This window comes from Rhinopithecus bieti, unplaced genomic scaffold, assembly GCF_001698545.2.
Source record: "Rhinopithecus bieti isolate Rb0 unplaced genomic scaffold, ASM169854v2 scaffold_10223, whole genome shotgun sequence".
Taxonomy (NCBI): domain Eukaryota; kingdom Metazoa; phylum Chordata; class Mammalia; order Primates; family Cercopithecidae; genus Rhinopithecus; species Rhinopithecus bieti.
In genome coordinates, this window is record NW_016806659.1 from 3,170,291 (window position 1) to 3,186,749 (window position 16,459).

General features: G+C 45.4%; 1 protein-coding gene across 6 annotated transcripts in view; it reads right to left on the minus strand.

Annotated features, from left to right (window-relative positions):
• Positions 1 to 775: 775 nt before the first annotated feature.
• The window catches only part of AMMECR1L (AMMECR1 like), a 24,748-nt gene continuing 9,064 nt past the window's right edge, over positions 776 to 16,459 (minus strand). For 3 of the 6 annotated variants that reach the window (XM_017877362.1, XM_017877363.1, XM_017877364.1), the window contains 7 exons: positions 13,246 to 13,690; positions 10,356 to 10,466; positions 9,921 to 10,035; positions 8,550 to 8,640; positions 6,241 to 6,375; positions 5,996 to 6,092; positions 776 to 4,314 (listed from right to left, as the gene is read on the minus strand). In XM_017877362.1, the coding sequence (XP_017732851.1) occupies positions 4,203 to 4,314; positions 5,996 to 6,092; positions 6,241 to 6,375; positions 8,550 to 8,640; positions 9,921 to 10,035; positions 10,356 to 10,466; positions 13,246 to 13,652 (1,068 nt within the window). In that variant the 5' untranslated portion in view covers positions 13,653 to 13,690 and the 3' untranslated portion in view covers positions 776 to 4,202. The other 3 variants (XM_017877366.1, XM_017877365.1, XM_017877367.1) reach the window with 3 other exon arrangements.

The following is a 16,459-nucleotide window of genomic DNA, read 5'->3' on the forward strand; positions in this document are numbered from 1 at the left end:
CAGACACACCAGTTATTAACAAAGCCTGTAAACATCTAGCCAGCTGCTGGTAGTCAATTTTCAAAATTACCTAACCCTGACAGCATGTTTGTATCTGTAGCCATGTGTTTTTGAGCTTTGCTAAGGGCCTCAGAATTGAGAACCTTAAAAAAAAAAAAAAAAAAAAAAAAAAAAAAATCTACCTCCCTGCTAATAGTGTCAACTGCTGATCTTTGCGTGGGTTGGGTTAGGGGGCTGGAGCCAAGGAGGGACAAACAGGCCCCAGGGTGCTGCCCAAATGGAATACTAAATTATTTTTGCCAAGTTAAAAAAAAAAAAAGTCTAAACTGAAGATGTCCTTTTCTCTAAACACATCTCATCTTTTCTGGGTCATCCAAAAACAAAAACTGGGTAGGTCAGACTGCGCCAGGATGTCCCAGGGTCTTTGCTTGAATTAACATCACCAAATTATATTAAATTTTAGTGGTTTTTCCTCTTCAAGAGATTTTGGCTTTTTTGGTAAGGACAGTCTCATGTGAAAAATCTCACAAGGAACCTGTCTGGAGAAACCCAAATCTTAGGGCTAATGAATGATTCTCACGGAACTTGGCTCTAAAACACCAGTGGCATTGCCACCAACCACAAAAATATACACAAGGGCGGGGTCACAAGCAGCAAAGACGACATCCAAGCTGACTGAATACTATCTTGTTGCCTGTCTTCAAAAATAAGACAACTTACCACCATTCCATATAAATCAAGTCACATGTTTAAAAAAGAGGCAGGACAAAACATGTATCCATTATGATTTATTCTCTACAATAATTCGTTAAAGAGTTCAATGATTTGCACTCAGAAGTTATATAGCCAAGAGGCAACCAAGTGTAATACAAAGAATTGGTCTGAAGTCTTTGCACTGAAGGCCATATAGTCTCTTGCTTCAGGGAAATAAGAACGAAATGAACAGAAAGAACACAGCTCCCTAGGCTCCAGAATCTCAATAGAAAATAACATCAACAGTTAGTGAAATTGTAGATGTCAACACATCATGGAAAACAGATCTTGTGCAAAATATTAACACCCAGGACTTTTGTATAGATGATTTTTATTATAAACAACAAAATATACGTAATGTCTCAACTACAAACCTTTCATGTTGAAAGGGTCTCTAACGAGTTGTTTTATTATGAAGCGAAAAAGTTTTAAGAATCTCACAGTGGAAATAATCCAACACCGACAAACTCTAGTGATCAAAGACATTCTCTTTTAATGGAAAACAAGGACAATTCATAATTACAGAGAGAATGTCCTAGCTGTGGGTATTATGAGACAAGCCAACTTTCCAGACCAAAAGGCACTCACAGCTAGGGATGAAACGAACTCCGAACCAAGCCAGAGAAGTTGGGCTGGTCCTTGAAAACAGTGGTTACCTACTGTCCAGCTTGAGCAGCCCAAGGACAAAGGAAACAGCAGAAAACATTCCCTTTTCTTTAAACCTACCATGCACACTGCAGGTACTGGCCACCCTCATCACTGCTTTGGTCAAGCATGCAGAAGGCAGTTCAGTTCCAGTTCGGAGCTGTCTTCTCCCTATGCAAAGCTGCCACATGGATGATCCAGACTTGGTATTTTTCCTGAGAGCCACCTGCTACACACTTTCATGAGGCGACCACTACTGTACACTTCTAGACCGCTTCCTGACTAGGCCCCGTTCAGGACGGACACTGACAATGTCCATTCCTCACGGGGCCAAATGGTTTCCCTTGGTCGACTCCTGAGTCCCCTTGACAAAGCAAGAGGAGCCCAAGCATTTCCATTGCTGGACTTGTGTGGGAGCATGAGGGAATGTGCAGGGAGTAAGGCTTCTTCACTCCAAAACCGCTGAGCCCACTTCAGTGTGGTGCTGGGCCTAACCAGCCCGATTCTTGTGCACTGATTTTTTTTTTTCCCCATTTCTCGGGTTTTAAAATTTTCTATTCATTTTCTTAAATGGCAGGTTTCCTACCCCCCCCCCAATAAAATAAAATAAAATAAAATAACATACATTGGAGAAGACAAATAGGGCAACATTTCTACAAGAAAAAAAATCGGCTTGAGGAGCATGGCACTGTAAATGCTTGCATGACCAGTCTCACTGAGCGTGCTCAGGGGTGAAGGTTTAGCACCAATTTTTTTGCTTTTTTTAATCTTTAGAAATTAAACACAACTTTTAACATAGAACACTTGAACAGTAATGAGTGTAGCCCTATGTATCAATACTGTTGTACAAATTGGAGGTGGGTGGCTTAGTCCAGAGCTGACCACCCTGACATCAATCCATGGCACCTAAGAGTAACCGTTGCCACATGTTTTTAACAAGACATTTATTCTCAGCAGCAGGAAATCACGAAATGACCCCTCCATCTTCATTTACATTGCCAAGGGAAACGTAGCAGGCTGCAGGAACCCAGCACAGCAGTGAAGGGCCGCAGCCTAGGCACCGTCACCCACGTTTCCCTCGCACATCCCAGGTCCTCTCGAGCAGCACAGGACGGTGTGGAGCACACCCACTCACCCTTACCCATCCCTTCCCACAAACTTGCCAGCGATGCCTAGAACAGCACAGGTGTCCTTTCTCAGATTGTGCCCCCGCTCCCCTTCCCCATTCCTGGAAGAAGAAAACGCAAAAGATCTTTTGAATATTTGCCCATTTCGGAAAGCCACACCATCACTACATAAACTGCAAAAAATAAATTAAATAAAAACATTATGTTCACTGGGTTGACACCCAATCCACTTCAAGAGTTCTCTAAGCATGTTGTTGAAAACCAGTGTCACATCCTTAGGATCCTTCTTCCAATTGGCCACTCTTCCTGTGAATCATTTTAGCAGTGCCTTTGTAACAATATTTTCAAAGCATCTTCCAAGTCCCCTAGTTCTATGAACTTTGCCACCAAATAAGTGAAGAATAGGCAAGGAGAGAGGAAAACATTGCTGACAGCGACTTGGAAATCAGCAACAATGGGAAAGGGAAATATGTCAGATGAAAGTTTGAAAGACCTAGAATAAAATGAGCTATTTGGAAATTTGCCCTGGTGGGGTGAAGATTCCCAGCATGTTAGGCAAGATCAAGATCCACCTTGTGTAATTACACCACTGTTTTCTGAAGTCCTGTAAAGGACAGAAACATCAACAGTCTTCCCACTTCTACAGGCAAACTAGAAAAAGGAACTCCCCTGCTTACAGGCCCCTCAGATGTCTGCCTGAAAAGAAAACCAGCTCAGAGACCCTGGATTCTCTCCTACGATGTGTCCTCCTAAAGCCCAGCTCCATTGCTTGTTTGCACATGTGTGCTTCTGAGAACCTAGGTCCAGCTATAGGCACTGCTACCAGCAGAGGAGTGAGGTAGCCGGGCGGTGCAGAAGGGGTCTCTCCTTTCACACCTGCATGCAGTCATGACGTCGGGACCTCCCATGCACACCTCCATTCCATTCCTCAGCAGGCTACACCACGGAGCTCTGTTCAATAATCAGGAGACTCAATGCAGGAAGAGTGCCAAAAAATCCAACTGAGAGTGGGATGAGGATGAAAATCTTCACGGCCTACTGAGCAATGAGATCTGCAACGCCACCCAAAGGGCTTCCGATCTTGCTGTGGGTCTCTGTCCAGGAGCCTCGAAGGACTCGTGGTGCCCACGTCCAACCCTAACGTGGCGTCCGCTTATGAAGCATGGAGGTTGTAATCAACTCTTGGTACGCAATAAACTGGAAGTTTAAAAAAAGGAATTTAAAACAACCTAAAAATGTTTGTTGGTCTCCGTTGCCCAGACTGCCAGGGGAATACACCTACTTCATCTGGGGAGGCTGCAGGGGTGTGTGTGGGCTCAACCTTCAGGGATCATCCATTTCAGCTTCCAGCATGTGGCCAACACCCATGTGGCAAATACCAGACAAGGGTCTTCTGAACCCACACAGTAATTCCCACCAGTCATGGAGGAGCCCCAATCCAACAGAACCCCATATTGAGGAAAGGCTGAGATAAGGCTTGGGCCCCTCAAGTTCTGTTTCATTCAAGGTAACCCTACCCTCCCTCAGTCAGCGGGAGGCAGACTTGGCAACGGAAGCTAGCATCATAAAATGGTGCAGTAATAGAAGTAACTGGACCAGGAAGAGGAGGCATCTGCTCCAATGATGTCATAGCCACTGGCGGCCACAGGGGGGTGGGACTGGTCATGCAGCCGCGTGTCAGGAGTAATGATTGTAGAGGGGCGGGGCATGAAGAGTGCCGTTCTGGAAACAGTGCTGTCGGGAAGCAATATACTCCGCGTAACTGATTGTCACCTTCTCACTTCGGTACCTGTACGAGGAAACAGGAAAGGGTATTAGGAACCCCAAACGCTTCATTCTGTAAAGTCACTCAGCAGAGAAAAACCAAAAGCTTATTCCACATTTTGAAAGAATAAAATGGAAGACCAAGAGCAATCTTACTTACAGAAAATGAAAGACGGCACAAGAAAACAATGCTGTTATTACAAATGAACAAGATGAAAAAGCACAATCACGATTCCCCCTGAGAATGTGTTTCAGCACATCCCACCTTGAAACACTACACGTGCTTATCATCAGGCTGCTCGTAAGCAATCCGCTACTGGGGTCTGGATGAAGAATTTCAAGGTCAAATTACACGGGTGGCAGATTGGAAGATGGCTGCACCAAAACCCAGTGCAAACTGCGTATCTACTTTCAGAGTAAATGTGATACATTTGACAGAAATGCAACCTCATTTTGCATAAGAGCAACAAACAAGTTATTATAACTAAAAGGGACACAGATACCTAATTCGGGGTCAGAGTCTGCCGAAGCAGGCTAAAGGATCCTCGGGGTTCTATAGGATAGGATAGGGCTCACTCCCCAGATGAATATGCCATATCACAGGGTCGTCCGAACAGAATTCATAGCACTTTGGCTGTGCTCTGGAAAGAGCCATGAGTCAGGATGCGAAGCATGGGGTGTTACAAACCTATGGAGCCTACTACAGACCACAGGAGCTGGGTGTGACAATCCTTACCCAGAGCCATCTCTTTCCCACTGTAATCACTCCTCCACTGCAAGGTGATTATTCCTGAATTTTGACAGGGAAATGGCTGTTCAAATAAATTATAATAATAATAATGCTTTGTATTTGAAGAGTTTTTTGCTTTTTAAAAATTTTTGGAATCCAAAGCATTTAAAAAACACTGGGTCATCTTCCAAACAGACCTGTGATAGTATATGATTATTCAGCATTTCACAGATGAGGGGCCCCAAAGAGGCCCACAGAAGCCCATAGAAGCTAAACCTCTCAGCGTTTCTGATTTCAACAGGGATGAGAAGAGAACTAACATCTCCTGAACACCTACAATGCTGACTGGCCCCAGGCTAGAAATTTTCCATACATTACCTTGGCACAGCCTCAAACAACTCTAAGGTATTACCATTCACATCTTACAGACAGGGAACAGGCTCAGAGAGGTAGAATAACTGGCTCAGGTCACACAGCTAGTAAATGTTGAGCTGGGATTCCGACTCCAAGTCCACCTGCGTTCTACTACACTAGGCAGCCTCCTCCTAGAAGTATTCCCCCCAAATGAGAGGCATTTCCTTTTAACTTCTTGTAAAAAGCATTTTCTGACTCTCCTGCATCTCCTGCCACCTGACTGCATGTGTGGTCAGAAAGCGGCACCTCAACTGACTCTGGACTTCCAGAGAGAGCCTTGTCTCCTAACCTCAGTCTCCCCCTCAGCTTCCCCACCACGTGGGTCTGGCAAAGCCAACCACAGCCTGCTCCAACTGTGCCCCCAGCTAAGCTGTGGAGACGCACAGGATGCTGGGAGAGTCTCTGCTTTTGCTGCCGCTGCTTCCTCAAAACTTGACCTTCACCCACACTTCTTTGATTTAGGGACATTCAGAGAGAAAACTTCTTCCCCATCCCATCAAAGTTATCCTCCATTCAACCCCAACTAAACTGAAATGATAAGGAAAACAAGACAATGGCTTACCTGGTGAGTTTGATCGTTTTTCTGAATTCACTGGTAATTGGAGCTTTAAAGCCACCTTTCCTGAGCAAGGAGTCTATTGTCTGGATCTGATCCCAGTCTGAGGAGGAGAGAGGCCACACTGAGGTCAATGCACATCTAAGAGTAAGGCATGCTCTTATGTGGCCCGTGCAAGAAGAGAAATGGGACTCAAGAAGCAGCCGAGTCTGCTAGGGCAGAGGAAGCCCTGGGCACTGACCCCCACGTACCTGACGCCCAGTCTGTCTGACAGTCCCGTGGAGACTCTGAGACATGAGATGATAGCCCGACACATGCCATAATGGCTGTCTCCAGGCTCCCTGCTCCTGCATCCTTCCTGTCAGATGTTACCCCAGTATAATTATCTAGGAACAAACATGGTTCCAACTTAGACCAGCCTATTGGCCTAGTGCTGGTACCCAAGGCTGCTCTGTGGGAAGAGAGGAATGTAAATTCTGCAACTTCTATTTCTTTGTGTGATCTTCCTTCAATTTGATGATTTTTAGGAGTCCTGTTTTGTATGGTAAAAAATTGACAGCGAGAAAGAAGCTAGCTGGGTGTGGTGGCTCACACCTGTAATCCTAGCACTTTGGGAGACTGAGGCAGGAGGATCACTTGAGCCCAGGAGTTCGAGGCCAGCCTAAGCAATATGGTTAAACATCATCCCTACTAAGAATGCAAAAATTAAGTGAGCGTGTAGGATGCGCCTGTAGTCCCAGCTACTCAGGAGGCTTAGGTGGGAGAATCATCTGAGCCCAGGAGGTCAAGACTGCAGTGAGCCAGGATCACACCATGGCACTCCAGCCTGGGTGATAGATAGGAGGAGACCCTGTCTTAAGGAAGAGATAAAAAGAGAAAGACAGGAAGAGGGCGAGGAAGGAAGGAAGGAAAGAGCTGTTCCCTCAGGAAGGGCAGGAAAGTTGCTCATACATATACTGTTGTGTTATTCTCACACATTCTTTTCTTTTGAGACAGGGTCTCCCTCCTGTCACCCAGGCTGAAGTGCAGTGGCGTGACATTGGCTCACTGCAACCTCCATCTCCCAGGCTCACATGATCCTCCCACCTCAGTCACCCAAGTGGCTGGGACTGTCAGGTGTGCGCCACCACACCCGGCTGAACTTGTATTTTTTGTAGAGACAAGGTTTCACCACAGTGCCCAGACTAGTCTTGAACTCCAGGGCTCTAGCAATCCACCTACCTTGGCCTCCCAAAGTGCTGGGATCACAGATGTGAGCAACTGTGCCCAGCCTCTTTCTTAACAGATAAAACCAACTTCATCAAATTGAAAAACCAAAGAAAATCCCCTAAATTACTATGCTACGTGCTCCAAAGTTTTTATTTTTCCAACCAACTTTAAAATGGCAAAAGTAATTTGATTATTTACCTATTATTTACACCTCCTCATTACAAAACATGGTATGCCTCCTTGTACAGAGTGTTAGGTTTATAACCTAAAAGAGGTGGCTAAAAGGTTTGCTTTTATGCCACATATACACTGCTTTTGAAAAAGTTAAAGCACAAGCGAAAAAAAACCAACCAGGCAATTGCTTTCCACGTTTGCTCATGATATATACTTCATTGGGTATTATTTCTCTATTCTAGGTTCATACCCAACAAATACTGTGTTTCACATATTATTTTCAAAAACAGACTAATTCCAAGAAAGTAGGAAAACTGCACTACGTATCAGAGAATGCACACACAACATGTAAAGGTACCCTTCTAGATATCCTTTTAAAGAGAAAATCTGCTTGATCCACCCTACCTTTAACGTCCCCATCAGAAGAACTTCAAGGTTACTGAGTTCTTTTCTCTTTTTTTTTTTTGGAGACGGAGTCTCGCTGTGTCACCAGGCTGGAGTGTAGTGGCACGATCTCGGCTCACTACAACCTCTGCCTCCTGAGTTCAAGCGATTCTCCTGCCTCAGCCCCCCGAGTAGCTGGGTCTACAGGCATGCACCACCATGCCCAGCTAATTTTTGTATTTTTAGTAGAGACGGGGTTTCACCATGTTGGCCAGAATGGTCTCAATCTCTTGACCTCGTGATCCACCCACCTTGGCCTCCTAAAATGCTGGGATTATAGAAGTAACCCACCACGCCTGGCTGACTACTGAGTTCTTTAAAAAACAGTAGGGACTATGTTTACACCCTCTGCCATGTATAACACTGTTTAATGATTTGTCATCCAAAGTTCGATACCTACTGAATTCTACAATATGGTCAGGTTGATTCGTAGTATTTTGCTACAATTGCCACTGTAGTTCAAGGGGCCGAGAAATAAAACTATTTATTGAAAAGAAGTGTTTGAAATAGCAGGCGAGTAAGTGACTTATTTACCCTTTTTCTTTTCCCAGCTCCTAGACCTTTTTGGAAATTTGCCCTTGGTTCTACAGGAATTTGACAGGTATTGAGAGGCAGAAAGGCCCTCATTCTTAGTTTCAGTTGGGCTGAAAGATGACACATTTCACTTTCTTGCCCTTTAATTGGCACCACTGTGAATGATACTTGTCATTAAAATCCCATTCATCCAACTCACCTTGTTCCTTAGCAACCTCAGGTAAATATGTGGCTGTACGTTTGACACCTTTTTCATTAATGAATTCAATTCGAATCCCATGGACCCCTACCTATAGAAAAAAGTACAACCAAGTAAATGGCATTTACTTACTCTAATGGAACTTCAGTCCCCACATATAAATCCACATTATTTCCTGACCAGCTTAACATAGGCCTAGAAAAGGGAGAGTTTCTTGCATTTCATAACTAATTCTATCTCAGGAGGTATAGAGGCCAAAGAAAGTTCTGCTTTTAGGGAAGGGTCGAGAGTATGTGTAGCCACCTCTGAGAATATGAAGGTAGGAGAAATGAATTCTTTAAGTAACTCATCCAGGAATTGTGAATATGTTACCTTGACCCTATCCCATTAAATAAGCATGCCACTAGGTTTTTATCTGGGGCCATGATCCTTCACATCTGATTCCTAATAAAAACTTTTACTCAGCCAGGCGTAGTGCCTCACGCCTGTAATCCCAACAATTTGGGAGGCCAAGACCGGTGGATTACCAGAGGTCAGGAGTTTGAGACCAGCCTGGCCAACATGGTGAAACTCCATCTCTAGTAAAAAAATACAAACGGCTGGGCATGGTGGCTCACGCCTGTAATCCCATCACTTTGGGAGGCCAAGGCAGGTGGATCACGAAGTCAAGAGATTGAGACCATCCTGGCTAACACGGTGAAACCCTGTCTCTACTAAAACTACAAAAATTAGCTGGGTGTGGTGGCACACGCCTGTAATCCCAGCTACTCAGGAGGCTGAGGGAGGTTGAACCCAGGAGATGGAGGTTGCAGTGAGCCGAGATTGTGCCACAGCACTCCAGCCTGGCGACAGAGTGAGACTCTGTCTCAAAAAAAGAAAAAAAATTAGCTGGGCATGGTGGTGGGCACCTGTAATCCCAGCTACTTGGGAGGCTGAGGCAGGAGAATCCCTTGAACTCGGGAGGCAGAGGTTGCAGTGAGCCGAGATCATGCCACTGTACTCCAGCCTGGGCAACAGGAATGAAACTCTGTCTCAAAAAAAAAAACAAGCAAACAAAAACTTTTACTCCAAGCCTTGCCAAGAGGGATCTGGAATATTTTCTTTCACTCCTTTATTTCTTATTAGGCATGGAGAAGGATGTAAACCAAGCAGACTAGGGAGAATCAGGAGAAGCAAGCCTTTACACTGACATTTCTGCCTACTCTTGGTACAGGAGCACCTCTTCTGTCACCTATGTTGCCCACAATTGGTTCCAAACTGAGCCTTCACATTCTTATGCCCTCTCTCTCAATGAAGGAGATACATTGCCATGTACTAACCCGAACCCAAATGCAACGAGAGATGCAGAGTTCCAAATGCGGCTGTTCTCACCTCCCAGTCCAGGTAATCACTGGCATCCTCAAAGTTAGTAAGGAGGGAGACAGAGCAGAAAAGTTTAGGCAGCTCCTCTCGGGTCAGGGGGGGAAATCGGCTGTCCTTAAGTGCACTGGAGGGGGACAGAAAACACAGGTAAGGCTGCTCTGGAGTCAGGAGCCAACATCAGGTGCCACAGAGCCCACATATTTATGAATCTTGAGCTATTCAGAGAGTATCTATTGTTCATCAACACTAACATGTTAAAAACAACTCGATGCTATTAACTGTCTGTACTTGAACTGATAAGTGACTCACCAGATTAAGCCCCTTACATGTCCTGATTACCAAAAAGAGAAAACTCAACATACATCACTTAGAAGAAATAAAGTCAGGCAGCTATTTCTGATTCTAGCCAATTTATCTACAGTTCTTAATGTCTGGTGTCATTACCTGGTTAACGTGTATTCCCTGAGTCCTGAATGAAGATTCATGGCTGAGAAGGTCCCAATGCAGCCACGAAGCCGCTTGTCCCGCCCTGTCTTCCACGTCACAAAGAGCGGACTAAAAAAAGCAAAACACAAAACATTCTCCAGCCCCAAATTAATCATGGATAAGAACAAAACCTTTTGGCTTTGTCCCTATTCATCTCTGTTATTGCCAAAAATCCCTCTTTTCGGACTTGCCAGCTACCCGAAGGACTCTCTGCCTTTCTGAAAATGGCACAGCCCCTGGCTGGAAACAGGAAACCTACAAGGCAGCAGGAAGAAAGGCTCCGTGTAATGGTTCCCATGTTCCATGCTGACAACTTTAATTCACTTTGCTGCCAAATAGACATGCTACTTTCCTCTTTCTCTACCCAAGACTCAACTTTTTCTTCCAATTCTCCAGTTTCCTCTTCCCTAAGTCTATGTATGCAGGTCGCCATGCTCCCCAGCTCTGTCTTTCATGATGACACACCTCACCTGCACAGCCCCCTGCTCATCTGCAATCCCATGTTGCTTCCATGATTATGTCCGCCCCTGACAACTACAAATATCTCCGAAACTACAAATATCTCTGAAAATAAATTTTCAGAAAAAAAAAAGTTTCCTCAAAAAACCTTTTTTAATTTTTTTTTTTTTTTTTGAGATGTGAGTTCTTGCTCTGTCGCCAGGCTGGAGTGCAGTGGCGGGATCCAGCTCAACCTGCAAGCTCCGCCTCCCGGGTTTATGCCATTCTCTCTGCCTCCAGCCTCTCGAGTATGTCTGGGACTACAGGTCGCCCACCACCTCGTCCCGGCTAGTTTTTTGTATTTTTTTAGTAGTAGACAGGGGTTTCACGTGTTCCAGAGATGGGGTCCTAGCGACGGTCTCGTTGACTCATTGATCCGCTCCGTCTCGGCCTTCCCCTTTTTTTTATATTTTAAAAAAAGAATTTAATAAAAGGGCTGGGTGCAGTGGCTCACGTCTGTAATCCCAGCACTTTGGGAGGCCAAAGTGGGCGGATCACTTGAGGTCAGGAGTTCTAGACCAGCCTGGTCAACATGGTAAAATCCCACCTCTACTAAAAATATAAAAATTGGCCGGGCGTGATGGCAGGCGCCTGTAATCTCAGCTACTTAGGAGGCTGAGGTGGGAGAATCGCTTGATTCTGAAAGGCAGAGGTTGCAGTGAGCCAAGATTGTGCCACTGCACTCCAGCCTCGACAAGAGTGAGACTCTGTCTCAAAATGGAAAAAAAAAAAAAGATTAAAAAAATAGAGATGGGGGGGGTCTCACTATGTTGCCCATGCTAGGCTTGAACTCCTGGGCTCAAACGATCCTCCCACCTCAGCCTCCCAAAGTGCTGAGATTACAGATTACAGGCATGAGCCACCATGCCCAGCCAAGAAACCTTTTTATTAGCAGTTGCCATTTTCTGTTTCTAGGCCAAAGTCACACTTCATTAGGGTATATCAGATTGATAGTGACAGATTTTTTAGCAAGAGGTTTCAAGGCCTGTTCCCTCTTCCTGAAATCTTTCCACACTAACGCCCTTACCTCTTAGATTCTTGAGTTAATAATTTCTAGAGGCAACTTAAGTTTTCAAAGTTATCTGCTTTGATCACTGTCACAAAGGGCCCCCAGAGCAGCTCTCCCATCTAGCCATCTTTTCCTTCCAATAAAGCACCTGCACAGCACCAGCCAATGCTGCAGCCCCAAAGCCTCCTGAAAAATCCTTCAAGACAAGGCCTCCATTGCCTGCAGGATGGAAATGCAAAGCCCTGAATACGACAGCCTAAACCTTCCCTAAACACCCACATCACCACCTGTTCTTCCAAACTGCGTCTCTCTCTTACACGGGGCACCCTGGATCTCACTCAGGCTTGGGATCTCCACCTGCTCAGTCAGGTGTTTTCTAACCACATTACCCCAGGGCGACAGTTCCCAAAAAACCGAGCACACTTCCCTCCATATTTCCTCTCCTCTGACGCACTCACAGAGAACAACTTCCCCTTAGCTCTGTGCGTGTGTGATCTGCCAACCTGACAGGTCTCCCAAGGGAAAAGGCTCCTTTTCTTCACACCCTCTCCATGCCCCAGCCAAGGTTTTGCAGTCTCTGTATGCAACCAACAACTGAGGAATGAATAGTCTCATATCAGCGAATACTCCAAACGCATGGCCCCAAAACAAAAATAAAAAAACAGCAATGCTCTTCAAAGCCAGCTCAGAGCAGCTTCCAATTCTGAGGAAGAAGAATATGCTAGCATGGATTTTTTCAGTTTACTTTATACATATTGCTTATTTAAGTCACTGAGATCAGTAGAGGTCTTGGGACAAGCAACAAAGAATTTTGAACTAAAAATACTGAAGCAGATTCTGATTTTCTTGATGGGATGTCAGTGGCCCTACAGCTTTACCAAGGGATTTCTCATGAACAAAGTGAGGGGACCCCTGTCAGCCAACTCACAGATCCCAATGAATGAGAGCTCCTAGTCTCCAGCCTGGCCCTCAGACTTCCAACTCACCTGGACTTCAACACTACGGGGGTCCCCAATGGTATGGCGTGACTTCCCCACTTGCGAGGTTAAATGACCTACCCACTGCCACGTGAACTAACAGAAGAGCCAAGAATGAACTCACTTGATTTCCAGAACATTACTTTAACAAGCCTACAGCCTCCTCCAAATGGGAACTGCTCCCTTCCATTACTGAATCCACTGAATGTTTTAAATATTGTCTGGACATTTCTTATCATTCTCTTCCCATTACCCTTTCCTCAAATGATAATAAAGATTTCCAAGCAGCAGACCTCTCGAGGGAATCACCCCAGAAAGATGTTGCCATGCCTTCCTCAGTGGCCCCAGCACCTGATTTACTCACTAGGGGTCATTGGTGAATCTAGGAAGTCGTGGCTGTGGGAAGCCATAGAGGTGACAGTAGAGTACGTCGAAGCAGTAGCAGCACATCTCCGCGGTCACCACCAGATTCTTAGTGGTGTTGGCAGTTCCATTAGGCCGGGGAAGAGGGCTCAGCGCTCCCGATGCGGGATTCATTCGTGTGATGGGAGAGTTTCCAGGTCCCAGAGTTAAGTCTGACACATTCTCCCGTCCACTGCTGCTGTCCACATGCTGGTGGTTTTGAAGAGGTCCTGAACTAGAGCCGGGGACAGTTGTGGACTGATTCCCGTGACTGTGCGTTCCACTTCCAGATAATTTGGGCTTCTTGACCCCACAACAGCCTGCTGCCAACTTGGGCTCGAGTGGGGGAACACAACGTCTTTTTCCCATCCTGATTCAGTGCTCGAGGTCTGGAATGCTGCAGAACCCTAACCAAAATGAGGAAGTTAAGCATTAATTGGAATGGTTAGTTAAAAGGAGAGAAAAAACATCAGAGAGAGAGTCTGCATGGACCAGCTAAGAGCTGTCAAATTCCTTCTCCCACTGCAACCTCCAGGTCACGTGATCAAAAAGGGTCACAGACCAGGAGAAGAAACCCCTAACCTTTTCCTAAAAGAGAACTAATTTTTATTTTCCACACAATTTCCATACGACTACCGTGGATGGAGGCAGGCACCAAGGAGCTCCCTGTTCCCCAAGAGTCCCCAGGGCAGAAGACAGGGTGGGGCAGCAGCCAGCGTGAAGCTGGCTGAGGACATTTCCAGACCGCCTGGAGGACTGCGCACGACCTGTCAGACTCATCATCATGATGTCTCTACCTTTTTTAGAGACTCCAAATTGAACCATCCTATTTTTAAAGAACTCCAGAGGAACTTCCATGATTTTCCTTGTTAACCACATCCTTGTGCATTTTCCTCATCACTAACTACAATCTATCTTCGTACTTTCAGCCCCAAACCACAGCGAGGATGAAAAGCAATTGGCTGTCACTCTGAAGAGGACACATCTTCTAACACAAGGCTCCCACCTTTCTGTCTTTGCAGCTCTCCTCCTCCAGCCCCCTCATTCTCTTTGGTTCCCCTCTGAACTGACTCCAATTTCTATACATCTCCCTATCCTTTCAAGACCCCCTTCAAAAAACCTGCAACCTAGCAGAAACCTTTATTCACATGAATGACCCAAGCTTCACAGACCTTTTGTGAGGTGGCAGTTTCTGCCCTGTCATAGCCAGGCAGACAGATACAAAGCCACCCAGCTTAACAAAATGTGGTGTCACATGGGCTGGGGAGCCACAGCCTCCTCCTAGCTGATGATGCGAATGGAAAGAAGGGATTTTTTTTTTTAATTGTTTTTTTTTTTCTTTAAAAGCCCGCGGTAAAAATGTATAGCCATAACACGACTAAGGTCCTCTCTGTTGTCCGAAAAGTGTCACTCCTCAACAGAATTAGGAAAATAGAGCCTAGTTATTTCAATGTTGACAATAGTGAAGTTTCTAAGTACAGAAAACTAAGCTTTCTCTCAAGTCATTGTATGTTATTGTTTTAGCCAGAAAGAGAGAGAAAGAAGGGGAAGTGGGGGTAGGGAGAGAGAGAGAGAAGAGAGATTTGCATTGTCCTACCTAAATTTTCCCCTGTGATTTGGACATGTAGCGTATAATTATCTTTTTAGGCGTTGATCTACAAAGAGTATTTCAGTTGTAAACTCTTAACCTTTTAAATTTCAAATCAAATATTTACACACCATTTGCAATGCCATTATTTCCAAACAACTTGTCACTTTACGTTGAATGATATAAACATTTTATAAAGATTATTTATGTTCTTCATATATGCTGATTCATAACAAAATATACATCTAGGGCATTTCTGATTTAGATCAAAGCTCTCTGTGGCCCAAGAATTGTACACTTAAATGTCTTGCTTGAAATAGGGGCTTTCTCTCTCTCTCTCTCTCTCTCTTTCTTTCGAGAGACAGGTCTCACTCTGTCACCCAGGCTGGAGTGCAGTGGCACAATCATAGCTCACTGCAGCCTCCAACTCCTGGACTCAAGTGATCCTCCCGCCACAGCCTCCCAAAGTGCTGGGACTGCAGGTACGCACCCCTTTGCCCAGTTTTTTTTTTTTTTTTTTTTTTTTGAGATATAGGGGTCTCACTATGTTGCCCAGGTTCCTCAAATTCCTGGCCACAAGGGAGGGATCCCCCACCCCCACCCCACCCACTGGCTGGACACGGTGGCTCATGTCTGTAATCCCAGCATGTTGGGAGGCCGAGGCAGGAGGATCCCTTGAGCCCAGGAGTTTGAGACCAGTATAGGCAACACAGGGAGACCCAGTCTCCACAAAAAAATAAAAAAAATTAGCTGAGCATGGAGGCACATGTCTGTGGTCCCAGCCACTCGGGAGGCTAAGGTGTGAGGGCTGCCTGAGCCCAGGAGGTTGAGGCTGCAGTGAGCTAAGACCATGGCATTGCACTCCAGCCTGGGCAACAGAGCAAAGCCCTGTCTCAAAAAAAAAAAAAAAAAAAAAATAGGGTTGGTGGGGGCGGTGCAGTGTGCGATGGGGATCCTCTCACTGCAGCCTCCCCAGGAGCTGTCAGTCAGGTGTGAGCCACACCTGGCTTCTTTTTGAGAAAGTCTTATTTACTCGATATAATAAAACCTCCAATGACTACACTGTTTCTGAGCATAGATGTCACCGTCTTATTTGGACTGTTGAGAGAGGAAGCAGAGCGTCTTGGTTTTTTAAAATGCTGCCTCCAAAGCCAGGTGGCCTGGGCTCAAATCCTGGTTCCTCCACGATTAACCTCTTTCTGCCTCAGTTTCCTCAAAACAGGAATAATAATAGTATTTGCTTCCTAGGGTTGTTAGGTGAATTAAGTAAGTTTAATATATGTAAAGAGGCTCACGCCTGTAATCCCAGCACTTTGGGAGGCCGAGGTGGGCAGATCACCTGAGGTCGGGAGCGCGAGACCAGCCTGACCAACATGGAGAAACCTCATCTGTACTAAAAACACAGAATTAGCTGGGCATGGTGGTGCATGCCTATAATCCCAGCTACTCGGGAGGCTGAGGCAGGAGAATCACTTGAACTCTGGAGGCAGAGGTTGCAGTGAGCCGAGATCATGCCATTGCACTCCAGCCTGGGCAATAAGAGCAAAACTCTGTCTAAAAAAAAAAAAATATATATATATATATATAT